Source organism: Lissotriton vulgaris, chromosome 12 (assembly GCF_964263255.1).
Source record: "Lissotriton vulgaris chromosome 12, aLisVul1.2, whole genome shotgun sequence".
NCBI classification, from domain to species: Eukaryota; Metazoa; Chordata; class Amphibia; order Caudata; family Salamandridae; genus Lissotriton; species Lissotriton vulgaris.
In genome coordinates this window covers 135,408,645-135,434,452 of record NC_141700.1, presented here as the reverse complement: position 1 = coordinate 135,434,452, position 25,808 = coordinate 135,408,645, and the positions used below count along the sequence as shown (strand labels likewise).

At 42.2% G+C, this 25,808-nt stretch overlaps 1 protein-coding gene across 1 annotated transcript in view; it reads right to left on the bottom strand.

The window, feature by feature from the left end:
* Positions 1 to 25,808, bottom strand: part of LOC147673663 (cytochrome P450 2B4-like) — a 102,518-nt gene that overhangs the window by 46,971 nt on the left and 29,739 nt on the right. The window contains exons 3-5 of the mRNA XM_086947589.1: positions 8,712 to 8,864; positions 7,814 to 7,974; positions 7,038 to 7,211 (exon numbers count right to left, since the gene is read on the bottom strand). Coding sequence (XP_086803715.1) covers positions 7,038 to 7,211; positions 7,814 to 7,974; positions 8,712 to 8,864 — 488 coding nt within the window. The remainder of the gene's footprint in view (positions 1 to 7,037; positions 7,212 to 7,813; positions 7,975 to 8,711; positions 8,865 to 25,808) is intronic.

Genomic DNA, 25,808 nt, shown 5'->3' with positions numbered 1-25,808 from the left:
GAGCACACACCCAGAAGTGCCAGATTGTCTTCAAAATTGCTGCAATACAATTTTGAAGTTGCTTACTTACCTGGTCCAAGGAATGTACGAGCTGATTACCTTTCCCGTTTTCCGGTTTCAGTGAATGATTCTGTTCTTGATAAAGAAGATGATCAAGATGACTGTTTTGTGGCTGCACTTGATGTAGAAGGGATGTGTGCCGTGAGTGAATCTGAGTGGAGAAGAGAGGTGATGAAGGATGAGGTTCTCGTTCAAGTAATGAACTATGTCAAGAAAGGATGGCCAAAGGAAAAAAATGTGTCTTTTCAATTTCAAATTAAACGTGCACGTTACAACCAGAGGCTCTAGCAGAAAGGTCCCTTAACACTCTGGATATCAGGAGAATGCTTATTTACTACCATGATAGAACTAAGCCTTTAGAAAGCCTACTCAACTTTTTTGTACACTTCGCCAAACCACTTGTGCCATCTCTAGAGTTGCCATTGCCATGTGGATAGTTAAGTGCCTCCAAATTTGCTATGCTAGGACTATTTACACACTTCCCATGCCACCTAAAGCCCACTCTACATGCAAAAGGATACATGACCTTTTTTGCGTAACATCCCTTTATTGGATACCCACAGGGCTGCTACTTGGTCAAAGCTCTATACTTCATCAAGCATTATGGAGTTGATGTTCTTGCAATTCAAGAGACTTTGGTTGACCAAGCAACCTTAAGTACACATTTTCAAACATCTGCATCACCTGCTCGCTAGTCCCTTATTTGGCAAGGGACTGCTCTGTATTCTATAAAGAGCATGTGTATATACACACAGCACAACGTGCTACAAACTTAAAATGTTACTGGTCATGTCATGCTGTAGATTCACATCCCCCTTTCCTCTCCAAAAGCAAGCTATAATTACAGATATTTTCCAAGTCCTATAACTCCATTTACTATGCACACCACACTGTCTCTTTGACACTGCACTCCACTTACGCTACTCACTCACTGAGAGGAAAATAATGTAAGATGGAATCAGTATGGTGGTGGACAAAAGATGGAGTCACAGATCCAAAACTAAGAAGGAAGGGTCTGCCCTATATGTTTCAATTTAGAGGCTCATCAGGAGTCCTTCAATAATAACATGCACAACTTAGAGCTCACAGATCACAGACTGCACATTCAATTTTTCCACAACGCTTTAGAATAAATATATATTTTTTTTATTTTCATTTTTCAAACTATACATCCGATGAAAACAGTGTGCAAAAATCTCATCATTTAAAAATATATACACAATACAGTAACAAAATCACAATCTAAGAAGATATATAACCCCTAGGCACCCTCTCATCATTCATTCAAATAGACAGACTCATTCCACTCCACACAGACCTCATATTTGGTCCATTCATTCACATTTATACAATCCAATCAACTTTAACATCCTTCAAATACAGATACACTGATGTTGTTCTGCGATGTCCTCTCAGCAACTTGCTGGGGGAGATATGGTGTTATTCGCAGAACAGATGTTCACTATGCCAACGCGTGTTTCGGTGCCACGCCTGATCTACGGCGGCCCCTTCATCAGGGCATGTACACGAGGGGGGGGCACAACGGGGGCAACACAATTTTGCAGCCGTGGACACTATTCAGGCGGCGCAGGCTGAGTGCCCTTCACACTTCTTGTGATACCTTCGTGAATTTCGCCAAACGAAAAAAATATAGGCTCGGGGGAGACAATCTAAGGGTCCTTCTTGAGGAACCTTCCGTCTGCATGTATCTATTTTCTTACATGACCGATGACTAGTACCACATCAAGGTAAAAACTGTTCAATGCTGTTTCAAACTCCGACGTTTTAATTCTTTCCTGCGCTAATCGTCGCGCATACAGTCCAAAAAGACAGGCCAGACAGGAACGGCCTCCTCGTTCCGACTCGATACTCTTTAAACAGTCCTTTTCATATCAGATATTCCGTCTCCAGCTGTGGCGGACCGGGCGTTCGCAGCTGTCCCGTCAAGATGGAGTCACAACAGGTCTTGTCATGAAGAAAAACAAGTTGCGAACATCCGACCCTAGCACTAGATGGCGAAGTATGCAGAGATTATTATGAACACACACACACACACACACTTTACATTTCCTCTCATTTGACAATGGGCTTTGTGTATTCTGTGCTTTTAATGACATTGTTATGGACTCTTATCCTGATGACTCATTCCACAGAGTTAAAATAAGTCATCTGTGCCTACCAGTGTTAACATAAGGTCTAACTCCTAGTCCTAGATAACTATTTTAAATATTATACTTCCACAATTAATGTATTTGAAAATTAAGGTCGATTAACCCGTCTAACATCTATTTTGTTGCACTCCTCACGACTAAAGTAAAACAAGTCTTTTGCCAAAAATGTTTTTTCGATCATACCTCCAAAGGACATCTTGCATTGGTCACATTACCAGCAGTCTTTTTTACTGCAATCATTTCATATGAAACACTAAGGATGATGTGTGCCAGAATATCCAAAATATCACCATTATGCTCAACTGAAGTTGTTTGTATGAATGCATTAAGTTGGGGAAAGACCATGGGTACCACAGGTCAGACAACAGCCGGAAAACAGCTGTCGGAATGTCTAGAAGGGAAATGCAGGCTGCAAGATTCGTAGGTCGAGAGTGAAATACTATGCTCAGTTTGGAATTAGGAGGCACACAACCCAAATTGACTTTCCGACTTGCACCCTTTTCACCAACCTATAGGAACCCCGACCTTTCTCCTTTGGTGTGTGGAAAGACATTTCCCAATTTGAGATAATGCGAGTGTAGGAGGATAAGGTAATTGTATGACAAGGTCAAAATAAAGTCATCCAAAATGTATAAAATTGACTTTAGGCTCCAGGAGAGCAAGAAATGACAATGTTCAGGGTTTATGTCCTGGGTGATATATGTTGAAGCGAAGCAAGCAGCAATATGGTCACAAACAGAATCAGACTTCTACTTCAAATTAGAACATTGGATTGTTGAGAGCTCCATTGAAGGCAGTGGAGTGGCTCTGGGCTATAATGGCTGGTATAAGCCTTCTGCTCCAACATTCTAATGTTTGTTTTTCTCTTTCTCCCTTTTTAATTTCAAACATGTTACCATCAGAGGGTGGAATGTTCTAATAGCCTTATAGCCTTCTGCCTCAGGGTATACCTGTTGGTATGGGCTCACCCTCATTATAGGCCCGAACTGCACTCCGGCTCAGGGCCTTTGACAACCAGTATAGGCCTAGGCAGCAAGCTTTAGGACTATAGTATTAAGCATCACAGACGTCTGAACGACAGAATGTGTGAAAAATTATAATAGAAATGGGGGAGAGGGGGAGCGGGTTGGAGACGAAATCTACACCAGAATTCACACCTCAACAATAGGTCTATTCACTGAAGGATATGCATGTGTGTTATACAGTTTGATAAAAATTTAATTATACTCACCTGATAAACTAGTCGTACATTGGAAGATTTACAAGACACAATGTTACAGATATGTTGGGAATGTTTCTGGATAAAAATTAAAAATAATTGATATAGGTTTTAGTGGAGGGATTTGGATGGTCTCAGCTCAACTGTCCACCGATATCCGCTAGTAGTTAATAGGCACAACATAACTCCCAACTGCTATGCTAATGGTTGCAGCCCTCTGGGGCTCAGACAGGGAGGCCACAGTAGAAAAGGATATTCACCCTTACAAAGCCTTTGCTGCAAAAAGAAAAAAGCTTTGAGAGCGCGAAAAAACAAATCACAGTAATTTTGCAGCTCACTATGTTACTACTGTGGTCCCCGGTTTCCTGCAATGTGCGAAAAAAGAATTGCACAGAGGCATTCTTCAAATCCATACAGATTGCAAGAATATTTCTTAATGCGCTGTCACTCGTAGTTGCTAAGCATTAAAAAGGTTACCATGTAACCTTTACTTTCAGTAACCACTGGCACAGTATAAGCACCCCATGAGAGACAGCTTACACTTTGAAAATGACAGATCTGTACTTTACAGGGGGCGGAAATTAGTGCTATGGCTTGCAAGATGTATGCCCTGATGTCCTTTTTGCAAACTGCCTAATTTTTAGGATCGAGTCTTGCTTGCGAGACACTACTGTTTACTGAAAGGGCTCGGAGCATTGCTCACCATTCTTTGGCTTCAGTGTGACATATCCTTTGCTGGCTCCTAATTGAACAGGGCAGGCCAGGTGTCGCTTCATGTTTCTTCTCTGTCCCATGGAACAAGCAGAGATTGATTCCTCTTGATTAGTGTCCTTCTAATGCTCGCACTTTGATTGAGGTTCTCTTTTTATTATTATTACTTTTTCTTCCCATAAGAAAAAAGCGCTATGTTGAGGCAAGAGTTGGCTGCGTAAAAGAGCTTTTTCCTACTGCATCTTATTGCTTAAAGTTGTATGCGTAGTGCCAAGGTTATGGCTGTTCTTGAACTGGTGCACCAGCGGGACCCGATCAGCTGCCTAGGTCATACCGACCATATCGCCCTCGACAAACAGTCGGCAGGGTAGTAGCAGAGTATGATCGGATCCATGAGGCATAACTAGCTGAGAGTCAAAGTACTCCAAACAGAGGATTTGTAAGTAAACAATCCACTACACTCACAGCACATTTTAGGGTGTGTGCTGATACTATCACCACTGTGAACCCAGTTTTTGGGTCACACACACCTTTTTGGTCCTGAAGAAAGCCTTATGATCCAACCTAAAGCCTTATGATCCAACCTAAAGGCTGAAACTAGTAGACCTATATTTTAACTAGGATACTGAGGTACAATAAAAAACCTCAAGAGGATCCCAGGAATGTTTTTAAACCTTGTCCTAGGGCCCGGTCATTAAAACTTTTAGAGGGTTATACCTAGAGACAATTTTTAACACATCACTTCTCTTCCCTCAGCACTTCACTTTCCTTACACAAACAACCTGCTCCGCTGTAACTCCGGCGTTAAAGCACAGCTAGATTGCGCTAGGTAATCCAGCTGGGCCCCGATGATGAAGCATGCCAGCTACTAGGTAGGTGGGTGAGGGGTTTCCTAAAAACTACTTGGAGTTGTTTGCGCTCTTTTCTTTAAAGGTTTTTGTCAGAAACAGACTTGAAAACCAGAAGAAGGACTTGTCCAATTTTGTTTATGAATACATTTTCTAGGGAAGAGGACAAGTCATTTGTTTCCTTACTCTCTATTTCTTTCTATATGTTCTTGAATTCATAAAACATTTTTGTGACTACACTCTGAGGGGCAGTAACATGTGTCAGGGCATCCAGCACAGAGATAATATACACCGTTTGGATGCCACTGAATTTCGTTGGGCATAGAGACTGACGCCAGCAAAAGTTGACGTCAGTGCTTCCCAGCTTGGTGTGATCCTAGGCACCCCTCTCTAATAGAATACATTCCAATCCACGCCACTACAATATAATTCATTCCAATCCACGCCACTCAAATCTAATCCATTCCAATCCATGCCTCTCCAATCAAATTCACTCTAATCCAATTTAATCTACGCCAGTCCATTCTAACACAATCTAATGCAATTTAATATATGTTGTCCACTCTTATCCAATCTAATTCGCGCCACTCCACTCTAATCCTAACCTATCCAACCTAATTAAATCTAAATTCTGCCAATGGTATCCAATCTAGTCTATACCATTCCAATAAAATCTAATCTATGTCAATCTAGTCTACGGCAATCCAATCTAGTCTACGGCAATCCAATCCAAGCCAATCCAATCCAATCTACTCCACAACACTCCAGTCTACGCCACTAACTTTTAGCCATGTTAAACAGCACCGAAACTGCTATACAACATGGTTAAAACACAACAGCACTTGCACCTGTGAAACCCATTAGCTTTGCCAATGCTTGTTTGGCATTGCTATCCTTGTCCCAATATTTGTACTTTGTGAAAGCAGAGATAAAGGGCTGCTGTGTCATTCCAGAATATCTCTGTGTTCTGAAATCACAGGGATCCAAAAAATCAATCCTGACTCCCAAATGTGAAGGCCCAAACTTTGTATTCGAAGGACAATAGAAATAGAACCCACTCGATGCAAACACAGCACCAAAACTAAAAATTCCTCTTCCAGAAAAAATGAAAAAAATTAATTCTCACTAGTCCCTTCTCCTTCACTGATGGAGGGATAGGAGCGTTTTATATATGCAGAGTTGCACTCTACACCTGTCATCACCAAGCCCCAACTAACACCTAACCTAATGTGAAGCATTACAAGTAAATAGCATATGGATAGATTATACAAAGAACTGTATAATATGAGTCTAGGTTAAAAGGGCAGATGAAAGTTGCATGGTCAAGCCAGCCCTAAAAATCTATGGAGGTTATTGACTGCCCTCCTCTCATTTCTGCTATTGCAAGAGAACAAAAAACACATAAATGATCTAGTTATCTAAGACACTTTAATAGCAATCCAATGTCATGTGTGCAACCCTGTAAGTTCTGGCTTAGGCAGCTGGATAAATAACAAAATAATCACATCTGCGTGGATGGCAAGCACTATTTTTGTGGACACATGCAACGTCTGCTGGATCAAAACATGTACTGCTGGCTCCCAAATTATGGGCAGAGCCGAAGACAATTTCTAGCAATGTTCACATAATTGTCTGGTGACAGCTGTGCTCGCTAGCAAGACTATAAAAACTCCTTAATTAAATTAATTTGAATTCTTAACTCAAGCCTTAAAACTGCTCACCAGGAGGCTCTGTCCATTTGACTTTGTCTCACCCAGTCACTGCCAGCCACTGCATTCTCAGAAGAAACAAGAGGCATATTGAATACTAAACTAAAATCTCCACTTATATCATGATAATTAAATGTGCTGTGGATTTCTACTGTTTCATCATGACTAACAACCCTTATACACTTCAATCTCATCTGCAGTTTGTCTCCGTGAGACCACAGGCTCAGAATGAAGCCATACGGAGGAAAGATCGCAAGTCAGACTCAAACCACAATGCCCAAAAACCAAGTGGGTCACTCATGGAGTTAAGGCTCCTTACCTTATCCATTTCCAGCAAGTAGGCATCAATGTAGTCACGTGGATTCTCAGCATCAAGTGTTTGTCTGTGCTCCTGGGTGGCCTTGTCTATGAACTGGAAGATTTCACAAGAATTCTCCAAGATTTTCTGATGTGTCCCAGGAAAGTGTCTTAAAAAAGGGCATATATTTACCATCTGAAAGAACAAGACACAAGGCGAAAGGAGTACAATGATGTCCTAAACTTGCAGCTTTCTAAATCCTCATACACCCTCCTCAATATCTGTTGCCTGTCTGTGGGCTCTTCCAAACACAAGTCACTCTTAGGTGGCCTGTAGTAAAGAACCTTTCCTTATGGATAATCGACACTCTTCGATGCTGTATATTTTCACCCACTCTATCAAAGACTCCATTCTGGGGTAAAAAACCCCAGCTAACAGGCTGCAAAGGGGTACCTACTGTGCATATGATAGGAACAATTTCAACAGACATATTCCTTCATCTCTCTGACGTGGTGTTAGCCATCTTAGACCTACCTTTTTACAAACCTGTGTAATTTGGTGTATTAGTTTAAGTGGCTCACATAAAACAAAACAAGAATACAACTGGTGAAAGGGTGACATAATCCTGTGTCCCAGCTAAAATGGTGTTAAAGGGACACCTCAAGAGAACATCTCGCCTACTGCACATGACTGGAAATAGTTTGTTAAATTTTTATGTAATACTTGCTGTGAAATAAAGATACTTTGGTAGAAGCCTGTCTGTGGAAGAAACAAATCACTGTAGTTCTTGGCCATACCTGAGCAGCCAATCCACCAGCCAAGCGAACATTGTTGCTAACCAGATGAAGAAGGTATTGGAATTTGACATCGCTGTACTCAAACCGATTTCCAAAGACGAGTGAGCAAATTATGTTGGAGACAGCATTGGTTACTTTAAACTGAGGATCAAATGGCTGACCTGAGGACAAAGGATTGGAAAGCAGGGTTCAACTCTGTGAAGTTAAAGAGCCTCTATCCTACATAAAGGATTACTTTGAAGTTCACTCATACAGATAGTGCACCATGAAGAAGCACTTCAAGCCCAGGAATTGGTGTGTATGAGCCCCCCAACACCAGCACAAAGCACCTGATACCAGCAAAAAGACACTGAAACCAACAAGGAGACCACAGTAACCCTTAGAAACAGCAAATAACCCCAATATCACGGGCAAAAAGAGATATCACCATCAACAAAGAGAACCCACCACCATCTAAGAGCATCCAGCACCACTATATGACCCAGTACTACTACCGACAAAGAGACCCCACTACAGAAAATAGCTGTTGTTGTCAGCAATGAGCTCCTGTAATAAGTAATGTCCACCAACTACTTCACAAGCTAAGAGATTATGCTCCCAGTAGAGTGTCTAACCAAAACAATATACCTGCCCCTCAAAAAAACCTTCAGCAAAGCTTCCTCGACACCAGAAAAAACACATACCAAATCAGACAAGAACCCCTTTCACCACCGGTTGGCCCGATGGCCAGCAGAAAGACCCAGAAACTAGAAGTTAGGCCTAATCTCCTGCATATGTTGGGCCAATCACCATTTGATAGGCTGCAGAGGGCACTGGACACCAACAGAACGTTAAAGTCATTTACAGACGGCCCTTGGACCACTAAAACAGTACCTGAAAAAAGGCAAAATTCTCCAACCTTTTGGCTCTTGAAAGGCCCTGATCAGGAATGTTGATTCCTCAGCTATCCGTGCTTCTATGCTTTTCTTCCCCAAGCCGAAATTTCTTAGAGTCGTCAGAGCAAATCGCCGTTGTTGTTTCCAAGAAGGTCCATATGGGGCAGTCAGTATCCCTGAAATGAAAAAAACATAGTTTTCAGCATTCATAGGTTTTTAAATGAAATAATTTTGAATATTGTTCTTCTTCATTTTTTGTTTTAAAGTCGGTTTGTTTCATTGCCAGGGAAGGCTAGTACTTTAACAATATTTGTGTTGAATAGTAGTGCATTACATGGTGTGGTTGTGCAATCTCACAGTGTAATACACTTACCAACCTCTTTATATCTGAAGGTTTCGGTAGAAAACCTTCGGCTCAACCCTGGGTATCGGTTGCTCTGAGTAGCAAAGCTTACTCAAAGAACAGTGTAAACCATTTAAAAATCCCCAAAACAACTGAAGAAGAAACCAACAAGAAATCCAATACCAATTTATAAAAATAGACTGTATTTTTAGATATCACAATGAAAAAGACTCACCAGACGTTTCAGGAGATATAGAATTTACAAGGTACAGTAAATCAAAGCATTGCGCTCATCTTACACAAAGTAGGTTTCTCTTGTAAGCTTTAAAATAAAAAAAATTATTCCCAATATGTTGATCCCTAGTTTGAACATGTATATAAATATTTTCCAGTACAAAATGTTTGAGTACTGTTTTTAAGATTTATGGGCACCATAAGCAATATTGCAGGTGTCTTCAGCATCAGGCATTTTTATTTAAGTATATCTTGGCCATGTAAAAATTGTGTTTACTTGTACATCCAATTTCCTAAAAAGTAACCCTTTTTATCAACTGAAACTTAAGCTCATAATGATAGTCACAACATGGGTGTTTCATAGAGAGAAGCCCATATCTAAATAAAGAACAAAAGAATTGTGTTTGACGGATGCCTTTTTAAGAGATCAATTTGAGGGAGTTAGGTATTTATCCATGTGGCCACAGGCAGATTTTCCATGTTGCCTTGATGTCCTAATAAGATTTCATTTTGTTAATATGAATTTCAGATTGGTGAGGGTACAGAGGCATGTTTTTATGGTATTATAAACACAACAGTGAATAACAATGTAATTACTGTCAGATGTTTTATCTATTAAGTTCTCAAGAGACATAGTAAGTATTTTATATGACTGAGAAATGTCGATATGAAATGAACTTCATATCTAATGAAGACTGACATCTTCTGCTAGATAAAGAATTTCTGAAGTTGTCCCTGGTAATTGTAACCATTAATCACAGGCACCAGTTCGGACATAAAAAATGTGTTTTTAATGGTCAGAAACCATTAAGTATTTGTTTATAATAGTATGAACTGAATGAGCCATACTGTAAAAAAAGAAAGAAAATAGTTTATATGTTGGACTTCGATTACTTGGTTTTAAAAGCCAAATATTTTTAAAAAGATTACCAAAGTTAATATTTAGAAGTTGTGACTATATCAAAATCCTCTTATATTAGTGTGAAACATTACATGGTACTAGTAGTGTTGAGAGGTTCATTTAAGAGCGAACAGTAACATTTTGGAGACAATAATACTGTCCAGCCAGTTATAATCTCTGAATGGTTGGCCCATATTGTACTGGTGTATAAAACAAATGGCCAAATTGTGTGCTGATGTTCTCAATCTAAATTTAAACAAATGCTTGAAGAACATCCTCTGTCCTCTCTCTAAATTTACTAATTTGGAAAATCACATACTGGCGCAGTTGTCTGATAAGGATGAACATAATAGGTTTATTCCAAAACAAAATTCAGCATTGCTGTGGAGTATTTAGACCATCTGATATTAAAAAAAAGAGCATCAAGCCAGAAATGAAATTAGCAGAGCAACAGAAAAACTATCCAGACTGGGAAATATGGGACAGTTCCAGCAACTCGTGTGTGGGCTGGATCTTATGAATAATCGAACCACTTCCCAGAATCAACTAGAACATTAAAGGAATTTAGGATGAAAGGGCTGGAATTTGTTTAGATGGACAGCTGTGATAGCTTTTGAAAGAAGAGTTTACCTGGAGTTTTATTGTTGATGCTGTATCACACAAGGAGATAGGACTATATTCTTAACCAATGGGCAAGTCTATAGTTTAGGCAGGCAGCACTTTACCATAAAAAGATAGTGAAAAACTGGCTCCTTCTTAGTGACTGAATAACTTGCCTCCCTCGGTATACCAAAGGTAAAGGAAACCGCAAATTTTAAAACCAAACAACGATGACAGATACTTATTTAGATAGTGTATAAAGTGCAGTGATAATTCACATGCACTACATATTTATTTGCACAAACACATTTTGTAAGAAACATTAGAGAACCACGCACTACGCTAATAAGTGAGTGTACAAGGGATCCTTTCGGTCCTGAAGAAGAAGCCAGGGAAGGGCTTTGAAACATGTTGACTGACATAGGAGGCACAGCTCATTGAGGCAATATACCTCCTTCCCCATATTTTTGAAAATACCAGCTCAAATGTATATTAAAGTTTTTTTGACCAAAGAGCCAGAAGTTTTTTTAACTTCACCTTTCCATTCACTCCTGACCCTTCCACTCACACTCACACAACACATGTTTGTTGTCTCACAACTGTGCTCCTGCATAACCGTAGGTCATAGCACGCCCAGTCCCCTAGAGGGGTGGAAAGATCATGACACCAAGGGCCCTTTTGGTTTGTGAGGCGTATTTAAACAAACTGTATGTTTTCCCCACCATTGTACGAAGCATACTTAATCTGGGAGGACATGGCTTTTGAATCTATCTGAGGGTGGATCTTTTTGTTTAGTATCTATAGACTGAAGGAGGGCGTATCCACCTCCACTGCTCTTATCGAGAAGTACCTCTTTGCTCCCCCCTTAGTTTTTGTTGGTTCATTGTGGCATGTCATCAATGAAAAGGCTGACCAGGATTGATATTTAGTGGCCTGAGATAGACATAAAGACTGCATTTTATGTATGTTTCATGATAGTATAAAGGCTGACCAGGATTGATATTTAGTGGCCCGTGATGGACATAAAGACTGCATTTTATGTATGTTTCATGATAGAATACAAGTGCTTAAAGAATAGTTTTTGTTGCCTTCAGACTTCCCCCTTGGATTAAAACAAAAGGTGAAGTTGGAGAGTGCAGAATCATAGAGTTTGGGTAGAGAGGGGTATCCAAACAGATTTTGGTAGTGACTAAATCACAGAATAGCATCAAACGAAATTTGTAAGAGTGATACAAATTTCAGGTTTCATCACATTTGGATTACTATTTCTATGCAACAATATTGTCCAAAGTGGTGGTAGTGAGCAGCAATTCTCTGTTTTTATCAGTTGAAATGGGCACGTTTCGCAGTAAAGGGTGGAATCAAGTATCACAATGACCTTGTATCATACCATAGCCGATGAAGGAGTTAGATGATTTAACTGTGTTGTAAAATTATGTATAAAATATTCTTCTAGATTGTAAGGAAGAAGGTGATGTTGTGGAATTATTGCACAAAAGACCCGTTTATCTGTGGAAGAGACTGCTTTGTTATATAGCTTGGTAGGATAGTATGTTATAAAGTGTGCCCACCCTCCACCCTGGACAGAAAGATGTGGAACAAGACTGGTGCAAGTGATGACTTAGCAAGTAGACAGAATGTTGAACAAGCATTTACAATGCAATGGTTTCGCCTTTTGAAAAGTTTGAGCTATTGGCACTGTAAATGACAAAATTTGTATTTAGGTGTGGGTCTTCAAAACAGATAAATAAATGGCATTGTCATTTACAATGCCAATAGTTTAATCTCTGGCAAATGCCACACAAAAACACACATACAGACACACACAGACCCACACACACCAACAGAGCCCCCCCCCCACACACACACACACAGAGCCACACACAAACACACAGACCCACACACACAGACCCACACACAGAGAGAGCCACACACGGAGCCACACACAGAGAGAGCCACACACGGAGCCACACGCAGAGCCACACACAGAGCCACACACACACCCAGAGCCACACACGCACACACACACACACCCACCCAGAGCCACACACACACACCCAGAGCCACACACACCCACCCAGAGCCACACACACCCACCCAGAGCCACACACACCCACTCAGAGCCACACACACCCACCCAGAGCCACACACACCCACCCAGAGCCACACACACCCAGGAGAGCAAGCACAGCGAGGGGGCAGGGAAGCAAGCACAGCGAGGGGGCAGGTAAGCAAGCACAGCGAGGGGGCAGGTAAGCAAGCACAGCGAGGGGGCAGGTAAGCAAGCACAGCGAGGGGGCAGGGGAGCAAGCACAGCCAGGGGGCAGGGAAGCAAGCACAGCCCGGGGGCAGGGAAGCAAGCACAGCCAGGGGGGCAGGGAAGCAAGCACAGCCAGGGGGCAGGGAAGCAAGCACAGCCAGGGGGCAGGGAAGCAAGCACAGCCAGGGGGCAGGGAAGCAAGCACAGCCAGGGGGCAGGGAAGCAAGCACAGCAAGGGGAATGGGAAGCAAGCACGGGCAGGGAAACAAGCACAGCCAGGGGTCAGGGAAGCAAGCACAGCCAGGGGGCAGCGAAGCAAGCACAGCCAGGGGGCAGCGAAGCAAGCACAGCCAGGGGGCAGGGAAGCAATCACATCCAGGGGGCAGGGAAACAATCTTTTGGAGAGGCTAGATATTAAATTATAAATTACGCTATAGTTTGCTGTGTACAGTGCGCTCATTTATTCTTGGGAAGATACAACAGTGTTGTCAATATCCCCAATCCCCCTTTTAAGATGAGTGCTGTTAACCTGGTCCCTAAAAGGTGCCCACAACCTCTCCTTGTGGTGGACCCAAATGGCAGCTTTGCTTTCGGTTATCACCATCACCCACTGTAGAGAACCCTACATCTCCACTCGTGTTTGAGCCCCCCCCTGAGGGGGCACTGTGAAGGGAATCTAGCGAAGTGCGATGAGTCAATTGAGCGGGAAGAGCGGACCAGTCAGGTGCCGTGGTGCTCAGTGTCCAGGCTGCAGTATCTCTCTGCTCCGTTCCCGCGTGCACCCCCTCCCCCCTCCTTCACTTGTCTCCTCCAGCAGAGCTCGGGCTCTCACAGGCGCTGAGGCTGCAGTCTCTCACAGGTGCCTCTTCGTCCTATGGTGGCCGCTCCTCCCAGAGACTACCGGAAGCTGCCCCTCCTCTACCTGCAGCTAAGCGCCCCGGACCACGGGCCTCTCTGCTGAGAGCTCCTGCAGAAGGTGGCCGAGCCGGACTGCCTCTCAGAGGCACCTCCGAGACAGGTAACCCTGCCTTCATATTTGAGGCTCAGAAACTTGCTGGGTAGTTTATTTGACTTTATTCCCCCTCCCAAAACGCACTGTATACTATGCTGTGCTATTTCGGAATTGCCCTTGAAATAGGCATGTTGTATAAAGATCTTTATGGCAAGGGCACTAGACCATTGAGGGCTTTTATGTGCTTGGAACCTGTGACAGGAGGGTTAAATGCATATGTCAGGTGCAGGCACAATGACCGTTTCAGCTACCTTCCTGTGTCGGGAACCGTTAACCTGAGTGTTACACACACATACATTCATACATCTCAGTAGTAGGCACTCCGACCCTATGTGCTATTTTCTAGTGTTTGGAACTTGTGGCCCGAGGGTTGCACATACATCTGGTCAATACTTCAGCTGTGTTGCTGTTATTGAGCGCGTGACCGAGAGCTAGACACATACCTCAGCAGTAGGCACGTGCACCCCCTGAGCTATCGTGCTGGGGGAAGGCCAGGGGCCCATAATGGACGACATCGACAACCGAAGCCCTACAACTCAACAGTCTCTCATTTGGAGTGCCGAATCCTGGATCTCACTCGGATGTTCCCTGCTCATAAGTGACAACCTTTCAGTTTTGACTGTCGGGTGTTCTCAAGTAGAGGTCAGACTGGGTCAGCATCTTCTTTATGCCCAAGAATACGTCAGCATGGATCTGGGGTTCCACAACTCGAGAATAACGTGGACGCAGAGAGTGATAGGGGAGGTGATCTGGTCTAAGAGCGAAAGTTACCCGCTTTAGGTCTGCTCCAATCTCAGCTCCGCACTTGGGCTAAAACGACGCGATTTATTCGTGGCGAATCCCTTAAACTCCATATGTTTAAATCTTTAAAATGTGATGAATCTCCGCATATTAACAGTGCTTGTCTAATTCAAATGAGACGATGAACACGACCTGGTATGCCCTCAGAACGGCTCCTTAATATTACAGGCAGACATTGTGGCAGAGGCGTCACCATATGGCCATCTTCAGCTTGCAGTGTTTACGGCATCGGGACCGGCTGCGGCTCGGGAGGCGGGGATCTGCTGTGGGAGGGGAGAGGGAGGCGGGGAGAGTGGAGGAGCAGATACTGATCGGAAAACTCATTTAACACAAATATTTTTCTGTTTGCTAATTGCTTTGCTAATAATTGCTGCTTTGCTAATTGTAAATCCATTAAAAAAGATTAGCACAAGAGCAGCAGCCGGGAGCCCGGCCGGAGACGAGGGAGGCGGGGATCTGCTGTGGGAGGGGAGGCGGGGAGAGCGGAGGAGCGGAGGCCGTGTTAGATAAATAAAACGAGGCTTGAAACGCATGAGGGTAAGCTACCGATTAAGGCAGGGTAAAATATGGGGCGGGAACGGGCACAGGACGGGGGGGGGTGGTTGGCAACGGCGCACGGACAGCGGGGGTGGGGGGGGCGGAACGGCACAGACGACATGAGACGCAGCAAGCACTTACCAGAGGAAGACTTCTTCCGGCGGCGGTCGGCCTCGGAATGACAAAAGCAAACACGGACGACAAAAAAAAAGAAACCCCGCCCACCGCCCGATGACTACACAGAGGGATCGCCCATGGAACAAATCTCGGGAACGCCCCCGAATCTGGTCCGTGAATGACAGATCTCTGTTCCAATGGCTAGCCTCCATTTATGGAGCTAGCCAATGGAACAGAGGGCCGTATTCAAGTGTCCTTACTGAAATCTAGAGATTTCTCCTGGGGGCGGAGCTAACGCTCCGTGCCCCAGGCGAAACCTAAAAAGGGGCGATAACAAACCAGGTGTGAGGGATAGTATGTTTTTGTTGTGTGTGCGTGTAGGCATGTTAAAAGAAAGCCAAAAAGAATGAGCCTCGTTTTTTTTACCCAAACATTTATTCAGGCCCCCCTCACACATTTGCATTACTGTGTTAAGGTTTTATATAGAATACCTACAAAATAGAGAAGGAACGTTTTCCCTTATCCATACCTACAACACTCTTAAAGGTCAACATGAGGATTCATGTCACTCAAGGAAGAATGAATGATCCATTCAAACCAACCCCATCCAGGAATCAAGCTTTTGAGAGCAACAATGTTGAGTAGATGAAACACACTAGACGAACATCAGTTCCTCATCCCAGATCATCGAGCAAGTGAGACCACATGAGCAGCCAAACCATGAAGTCGTGCCTGCCTCCCCCATAAAAAGATGCTAAGGTACCAAAGGAAGTAAAAAAGCTGTTCATATGTAGGAAAGATGGAAAATACTGATGTAAGCAAAGAATTGACTGAGTCAAAGGCAAAAAAAGGGATGCCTAAAACCCAGAGAATGGATGAGAAGTTCCTTTACCAACCTTCAAGCTGTTGACTAGAATGCAGGAGAAATCTGGCTAAGACCGTCGGTTCTTGAGGAGTCGGAAAACGGAAGCAGGATGTGATGAACCAGACATCAAAAGGGGGGAGGGAATAGACAATGGCTGAACTCCAAATAGAAACCCTTCAGAGAAAACCCACTACAGGGGTCCATAAAGCATGGACATAAGAGTCTGAAAGGCCAAATGCATGGTGCCAGAAGCTGTGGGCCAAAGGCCACTCAACCACCTCCCGCTACTCCTTTAAAGAAACAATGGAAACCCGTCCCATCCTTAAGATTAGAAGCCCCGTCAGCCACGTAGGAATCACAAGGGCATTCCTGAACATAGAAGTATTCCTAAAAGGCCAAACAAATGCACAGAGTAAAACCACCAAAGCATGCAAATTGTAAAGTGCATTAACATCACTCAGGGATGTACAGAAACTCTATAGATTGTGGAGGTATATTATTATATACACAGGCATCTTTCACACTGACTTCAAAAGGTATTATATGAAACCTACTGACCAGAGAAATCAAAAAGGAGATGTCTGAAACCCATTATGATCAAATAGAGTCCAATGCCCCTCTTGCCTTTAACGAATATCTGGAACGCAGACAGTTGCAAGAAAGTAATAAATACTTAGAGATCATGATTCATTCTACCAAAATGGGTCATGGGGAACAATCATACTGCCCTTAGAAAGGAGGTTGACTGACCTATGTACATCCTGAGTGGAACTTGCAAATAACAGGGACCCCCTGGTAATGGATCAGATTCCTGGGTCAGGGTAAAACAAATTGTGCAGGTAACAAGCCCAGGCAAGGCGAAGAGAGCGGCAATGTGTGCAACCAAGAAAAGCAATTATGCACTTAAAATTGCAAAATAAGTCAGATTTATTAAATTTCATAAAATTATGATATAAAAATTCATGATGTATTTATTTATTGGATAAAAAAAATTGGGAAATGTCTCTATACATAGAAATAAAACAATATGATCAACATAATTCATAGAATACAAATCAATATAAAGAGGAGATGGTTTTCTTCGACGCGTTTCGACACAGGAGTGTCTTCATCAGGAAAGTACGATCTACGATAATGAATCTAGAAATTAAGTGAACAATATTTATAAAAACTGATACGATAAAATAAAAAGTGCATATAAAGCATACTGCTCATTGCAACAAACATTGTCTAATACATGGTAGCAGAGATAAAAACATGGTAGTAGAGATAAAAACATGAGAGGAACTAAATGGTTTCCATCCCAAAGGGTCATCTTCAGAGATGCGGACTCCTGCAGATTACCATATCTGTTATTACTCTTGTTACCACTCTAAGCTCCAAGATGGCTCAGGCAGGACACCATGGAAAATCGAGAATCTGGGTAGGAAAATGAACAAATCCTACTACTGCAGGGGCTCCCTCAAGATCCAGGAGTGCACTTCCAAGCTTGCAAATTCAGCAGTGGAGCTTAAAGAGGGTCCTGCTAGCAACTGATATCCGCGGATATAGGTTGAGAGAATATTGACCTGAACACGTGTTGGAGAGGAAAATCATGTTTACCATTAAGGACAAGAGAAACCGAACATGACACTTTGAGAGAAAAATGTATAAAAGTGCATCAAATACTCGTTCTAGAAAAGATGACGAAAACAAAAAATTGTAGTTTCTGCATTGCAAAAGTTTGCAGAAAAAGAGTTATATAAATGATATCATTCGTATAAGTAAAATAAGTTGTGATATACTAAAGAAAAATAACTATATTAATGTTAGAAAAACGTGCATATGATGAACTCCTACATTATAAATGCTTACCTCTAATTGTTTCTGAACATCATTTATATAAAAGAATACATTTATGAAATGTATAAAATAGTACGATTAATGCGGAATTTTACTAAAATCTACTTCTTTGAGTGTGTAAGCTTGTGCACCAAGAAATACAAAAGAAAAGTAGGTGCTACACATTTCTATTTGATGATGCTTCCGTGAAACTTATAGAGAATGTACTTCACCTATATAACAAACATATTTGTTTGAAACAACATTAAAAATGTATGATTTGAAATGTATTTACATGCTGGCACATACAAAAAGTTATAAGTACCCTATATTCACACATATTATTTCTAATTCTACTAAATGTTCCAAAGTGCATCAGAAGTTATACAAACACCCTGACATCTTTATGTTCTGTTATGAATGTTTGGTTATAATTCTGTATACTGCGTTATATTGGCCTAAATTAATATAGGACTGAATACATTCAAGGTTTTCTGCCTTGCTAAGCTTTGAGAAATTTCTTCAGTATAACAATTTATGTGCAACAGTGTATTTCCCTACTGAGTTCACATTTATTGAGCGAAAGATTGTGCTGCAATTATGTTACCATTCCAGGACATCTGCTTGGGAAACTGTCCTCTTGAACTTTCTCCTATGTTCTAGCTAAAGGAGCATTGTTCTAACATTTCTCATAATGGATGGCTTAAGGACTGTGTAATTGTCCCACTTATTTCTCTGCATTTTGTGTTTTCTTTATGTCGCCTGACACACACTCCATACGAACTAACCAATGGACTGAGTGGTCTGACCAGGTGAGGGGACTCCAGGAGGGGTCACCCCTGGAAACGCTAAAAATATAATATTGTATGAACCAACATATAGCTCTCTCTCATTTTTATTAACATGGTGATGGACGATTTGTTGTACTACCCTGCGTGCTGATTACGAACCAGTAAAGGAGATTTGCAGAATGTACCTGGCAAATTAACTTGCCTGATGTGGACTCATCTGGCTTCTTTCTCGAACTGACGCATATGTTATATGCGCTTGTGGTCCCTTCCTTCGGGGACTACTTGAACAATTGTTCCTTTCCTGAACTCGAGGTTGTGGTACTTATTTTTTACCTTTCTTTATCTTATTACCCGATGCAATCTATTGATGCACTTATTTTGATAAAATGTGATCAACTAAATTTACTACTTTGATTGAGCTGTCATGATTTACCCTTATACAAGTGAGTGTGCATTTCCAATTTGGGTTTACTAATGACTAGGGGAGAGCCTATTCGAGAGATCTGAGATAATCAAATTCTTATGTTGTTATTCTGCATAACTTTAGTTGAACTTTTGGTATGTATGATTTTGGCTCGCCTACATTTCTTCAGGAGATTTGGGCTTGCAGTGATAATTATTTACCTTTATAATATTGTCTTGAGAGTAAACGACATGATTTTGATAACAACTTTATAATTCAGTTGTCCAGTTCCTGGTCCTCATTGGATGACTGTTGGAAACATTTATATCCAACCCTTCTCGGCACCCAGCAAGGTCCATCGGAGGACCAAAAGAGTGGTAAATTCATCCTTGAAATTCCTGTCCGTTAAGTATTGGGGTCCAGTAAATATGACAGCACATGTGAAACAAGCATTTACAATGCAACAGTTTCGCCTTTGGAAAAGTTTGAGCTATGAGCATTGTGAATGACAAACTTTTTATTTATGTGTTGGTTTTGAAAACAGATAAATAAATGGCATTGTCATTTACAATGGCAATAGCTTAATCTCTCGCAAATGCGATTTGTATTGCAACTATTTCAGTTATCATTTTGCAATACGATGAAAACTGGCTTGTGCATTTACTCCTGCAGAAGAGTATCAAGAGGAGAGTCAGCAGGCGTCCCTGTAGGACTGTGCAATACAATACATGCTCCCTTCCCAACTCACTTGGTCTCGAACGCCCAGTCATACACTGCACCACCATACATTGGGACACAAATCTGGACATACATTAAAACGAAAAACCGCCTGTTTGTCTATAGTTGATTGTACTCGGTGGCCTTGAGAGAGGAGGCAGAACTGTGGTGAAACTGCTGGGTTTGTGTGTACGAGGTAGGAGAGGAGTCGTATTTGTGACAGAACTTCTGGGTGTGTTTCGACATGCTGCTGGCAGGGGTCACTCTAGGCAAAGCACACACCCCCAAATATTTCAGCCTATACTTTTATATTTTGAATTTGGACGAATTGCCTCTAGCTGTGACGTTTCTAGTGTGATACAAAACGGAATGATGACGTTGTGGCACAATGCACCGAGCCAGTAACAAGTACAGTATTTTCTAAAAAAAAATCCGAAAAATATTGTAAGGAGTTCGTAAAATGCTTTCAAGATAATATATGCAGCTTTTGCAAGTTGCTTACTGAGTGGCGTGTGCCTTATGCAAATCTAAAACGAAACGATTTCTCAAAATGCCAGTCGCATATTACTCTGCTTTCGTGGCATCAAGCCAATTACACCTGCGGATATTGCACTTAAGCACCAGTTCCGTGGAGATGGCTGTATAATTAGAAACAGAAATCACTTTGAAATTTCGGGCATTTCGAGAGAGTTTATTTAATCAATGGGAACATTATGGGCGAGATGGCCAGCCACCGGCACACATATTGTAATTTATGAAACGTACAAAACTGTTTCTCAGTAATATTACACAGGGTGTAAAACCTGGACATGGCTTCTACTTTCTTTTCAATAGGATTTAGAAATCCCTTACCAAAAAGCAGTACTTCATTAACATAATGTAGGCCGTTTCCAAAATGTAGTTCAATTTTCAACTTTGATGGAATGCATGGCCTTTGACAGGGCAGTGTGGCACAATGATTTGGAGATCTCCGCGAGAATTACATTTACAATTTTACTGCCAGGATTTTGTGGGAAGCAATTTAGAATTTTAATACAAATAATAAAAATGTATGAAGTGAGGATTATACTTGAACCGTGACTGGAATGAGACCAATCATTTAATGTTATTGCCTTTCTATTACAGGCCTTTTTTCTCGTGCATGTAATCCTTCCTACCTACATGGATTTATTTTCAGCTGTTTGCTTTTGGGTGCAATTGTTCTTTTGCTGTTGCTTGCGCCAACATCAGCAAAACAAGCAGCCATTTTGAGCATGGCTCAGTGGCAGGCTGCCACTCTCAGCTTAATTTATGTGTAAGGTCAGGCAACTTGCAGAGGACAGGTTCCCTGCAGTATGAATGAATAATACTATATTGACTCCAATGCGAAAATCTCACTGATGGAGTCCTCGTGCTATAGTTAACCGGAAGTAAACGATAGAGCACAAGTGTGTTCTACACGTGATTGATAAGCATCCGTGGTAACATAGCAATAATCCACTCTGGTACCAGGGTAAAAAAAAATTCATGGTCTCATTAACAGCCTCTCTATCCCTTTTCTCTCTGTACCTCACTCTCCAATCTCGTTGTTTCATTTATTTGTCTCCCAGTGTTTTCTCTCTTATTCCCTCTGTCTGTGACTGTTTCTCCATGAAATGGTCGTGGAACTGTCAAGTGACACTTCCATGGCCCTAATAGACGTCCGGCGGCACTGGCCAGTTTTGAAACCTTTCGGTTCCTCCAGAGACCACTCATTCGTTGTTTACATTGCGTGGCATCCACCACAGTTCTGCTCACTGAAGGACAATCTCACTCGCCTTCTCGTGCCCCTTCCTCTCCCTTCCTCTGCTCGCCGTTTCCTCCCCCACCCCCTTTTAGCACTGCACGCTTCCTGGTAAAAATCACCAAGGTCAATATTAACAAATTACTTCCAGCACATGTGAGAATCGTTATCGAACCAATGGTTTAGGTAGTGGTGAGTAGTACATTTTCTTTTTACGTATATAGGGTTTGAAGGGGGCAGCAGGGATGAAGATTATCAGCGACCTTTACGTGCCTGGTTTCCTCTCGATAAGGTTCTGTGCACCATTCCATCTCTGGAATGCGAGTCACCGGAGAGCCCAGACAGGGGGAGCGGACGCGGTCCCTACAGTGTAATAAAAAGCGTGCCTTTGTCTTGCGCCAGATTACATTCACGGGGCCTACGAACGTTATTAAAAGATCACAGATTGCGCCGAGGGAGTTAAAGGTCACCTCTCCTAGGCTCACTTGTCTAAACGCACATCTACCTCACAGACAGCCGACACTTTGTCCTTCTCTTATCTCGTAGTTTCACTCCTGAAATTCAGAAGATGGGGGATTTCGATGTTCAACAAGCCTCATAAATGAGTGCATTTACAACAAGCCCCTTCGTTGCCGGGGTGTTTTGAAAGCATCTACTACACGGGGTAACTCTCAGAGCTGGCGCCAATCCCAGCTCAGCTTGGTGCTGACGTCAACGGAGTCTGGGCCCGGTGAAGGCAAAACAAAGTGCTCTTGCGGCTCCCCGGCTGGCGGCGGTGATCGGGGGCACACAGCGCACGTTCAAAGTGATATGCGCGACTAAAGATCTGCATTTCAAAGCCACTCTATAACACGGCCCCGGAAGTCTCCCTCGCATGTCACTGCTGTACAAACCATAAGGAGCTCGCTTCTCCTTATTTTCATGATGACAAAAAAAAAAACAAGAAACAACGGCACAAACAGGGGGGCAGAGGCTTACCTCATGGCCTCGGTAGACGCTGCTCGGAAAGCACAGCGTCCTGTAGGGATTCGGGGGCGTGCTCTCCCCTTCCCATTGGCTGGAAGGTAAAATTCCAGCCAATGGGAAGAGGAGAGGGCGGGACTTAAAAAAAGACCCAGAAACGCCCCCGAATCGCGTCAAGGCGGGCCCTGAACTGAGTGACGCTCCTCTCCTCCAATGGCTGGCCAGCATTTACGAGGCCAGCCAATGAGGAAGAGGGGCGTTTTCAGGCCCCCATACTACACACATAAGATTTCGGCTCCGCCCACTGCTTACGCAGTGGGACTGTAGCCGAAACCTAAAAAGGAGTAAAAGTCTAAACTGTTAAAGTTAGGATCAACATTGTCTATCAACTTTGCAAGACAGAAAAAACAAAGCGTGGTGCTCCTGATCCTTTTGCATGGCAGACAAGAAGTGATGGAGCTATAACTACATATTAGGGGGATGTGCTTTTTTTCCCCAATTTTAAAAGGGCTAGACTTGGGAAATCCTGTCTATGGTAAGAAGGGATACCTGTTTGTAAGGACAGGGACGAGGAAGTTATACTAGGAGGTAATGCAAGCACAAAATTGAGGAGTCAAAATCACTTACATTTTGCATAAAATCATTGTAGATTAAATAAGATCAGTGGAACATTCTTATATGAAGAAACTATTAGGAGCTATTTTGGTTGAGGCGAAAATTTACATAGATTAGGAGTATGATATCCTACGTGAAACGAACCAGTGAACAATTCCATTCGGATGATCGAGGGGTATGTGGTAGTAATTATGCTATTTTCCCTCTTACCCAGATGACAACATACAAGAGAAAAGAAATGTGTTTCATCATAAATAATTTTAAAACACCGTTCAAAGCATATGGGAGGAAAATCTACAAATGAGTGCTCTGCAATGATACTTATAACATAGCCACAATAAAATGGGTTCCAGAGTAGTGTAAGATATAAAGTAGCCTGATTTATTTTGATACAAGGTGCAAATACAAAGTTACGTTTCTGATCCGAGTACTGGCCTGGAAGTTTGCACTTGATTGTCCTTAAAGCCAACATTATCACTAGTTCAATGTCTTCTCCAGCATGGGCTTTTTTTCTTATAAGGATGTCAAGATAAATGACAACTGTACATCTGGTTTAAGAATAATTATCCAAACAAAATGGGGTCCTCGTTGAAAAAAATCCTAATTATATTTTCTGAAGCAAACCAGATTTCAAAGTTAGGTGTCTGGAATCGGGAAATTAAGAAGAAACTGAAGTTGTTTTATTTCAAGGTGGACTTAAAATTGGACTTGCCATAATGTTGAGAGAAAAATGTATTCAGCTTGGATTACACGTGTCATTCTCGCGCCAAATTTTAGACAACAAGCTTACCATGTCTGAACACATAAAAAAAACTGTGGGAAGCAGTTATGGCCAGATGCGTAGCCTGAGGAAGATCTTTAAATGGATCCCACTCTCAGCACGCATGCCCCTAGTCCAGGGACTCATTGTTAACAGGATGGACTATGGGAATGCCCTTTTCTCAGCCATCAACCTAACACTACTGAACGGATTGCAGGTCCTCCAAAACACAGCTGCTAGGCTGGTACTAGATCTATCTCCTCGCACCCCCTCAGCAGCCTGCCTTAGATCACTACACTGGCTCCCCGTACAAAAGCGTATAAAGTTCAAGCTCTGCTGCCTAGTCCATAAGGCAGTAAATGGACATGGACCTGCTTATCTTGAACAGAAACTCAAAGCTCACGTCCCAAGCAGGACACTACGCTCCTCCAGTAAAGCCTTTCTCTCCGTTCCCAGAGTCCGAACAGTTAGAAACGGAGATAGAGCTTTCAGCAAAACCGCCCCAGAAGTATGGAACTCCCTCCCCATCCAACTGAGAGCAGAGCCAGATCATATGAAATCCCGAAAACAACTAAAAACCTGGCTCTTTTAATTTTTAGCTACTGAGCCCCCCGACCTCCTGAATCTGTTGGTTTAAGGATCCTTGTCAGCTGCCAGCGCTGTGAGACCTTCGGGTGATTTACGCGCTATACAAATGAAATAAAATGGAAATGGAAATTTAACCCAGGATTACTACGATACCAGATAGGCAACAAAACAACCAAGATAGTATATTAATAAAACTGCTAATCAATGATTCTTTTTACATTGAATGCTGAACACCAGTAGTGCTTGACAGCCCAAGTCACAAAATCACAGATTAAAACCCCAGAGCACTACCCAGGAATTTTAGATGATCAGTTATGTGATGGACTTTGACAGCACAATGAAGGACAAGGAAGCTTACGCTAATTTTCATCCATTAACATCTCATGCTAGTGATGTTTAAGCCGCAGAACAGTAGATTTAACTGTACATTTTCATATGCTGAGAGTTTTACAAAGCAATCATCCATTTTCTTTGTGCATTGAGAGGCCAAGTAGAACATTATCAAATATTATTCTTACAGGCTGTGATATGACTGCAGAGTGGTGCAATACTTCCACTGTATAATATAAATATATATATATATATATATATATATATATATATATATATATATATATATATATATATATAGAGAGAGAGAGAGAGAGAGAGAGAGAGAGAGAGAGAGAGAGAGCGAGAGAGAGAGAGAGCGAGAGAGAGAGAGAGAGAGAGAGATCATGTATTTTTTCTGTTCACCTAAGACATATTAAAAAGTGCTAAATATTGCTTTAGTAATGCTTGAAGGACATTGGGAAATGGAATATTATACAATCCGAAACCAAATTAGCATGTTCACACTACTCTAATTTCTTTAGCACATTTAACAAAAACTTCGGTCCCTACATCTAGCAAGTCAGTAGAAAGTTGCATTAGGTTTTTGGGTTTTTACCTTAGTGAATGGGACCAGTGGCGTAACAAACCATGAAGGGTCCCCGCTGCAAGATGTGCTGAAGGGCCCCATCACACATCAATAGGGGCTGAGGGGGCCCCC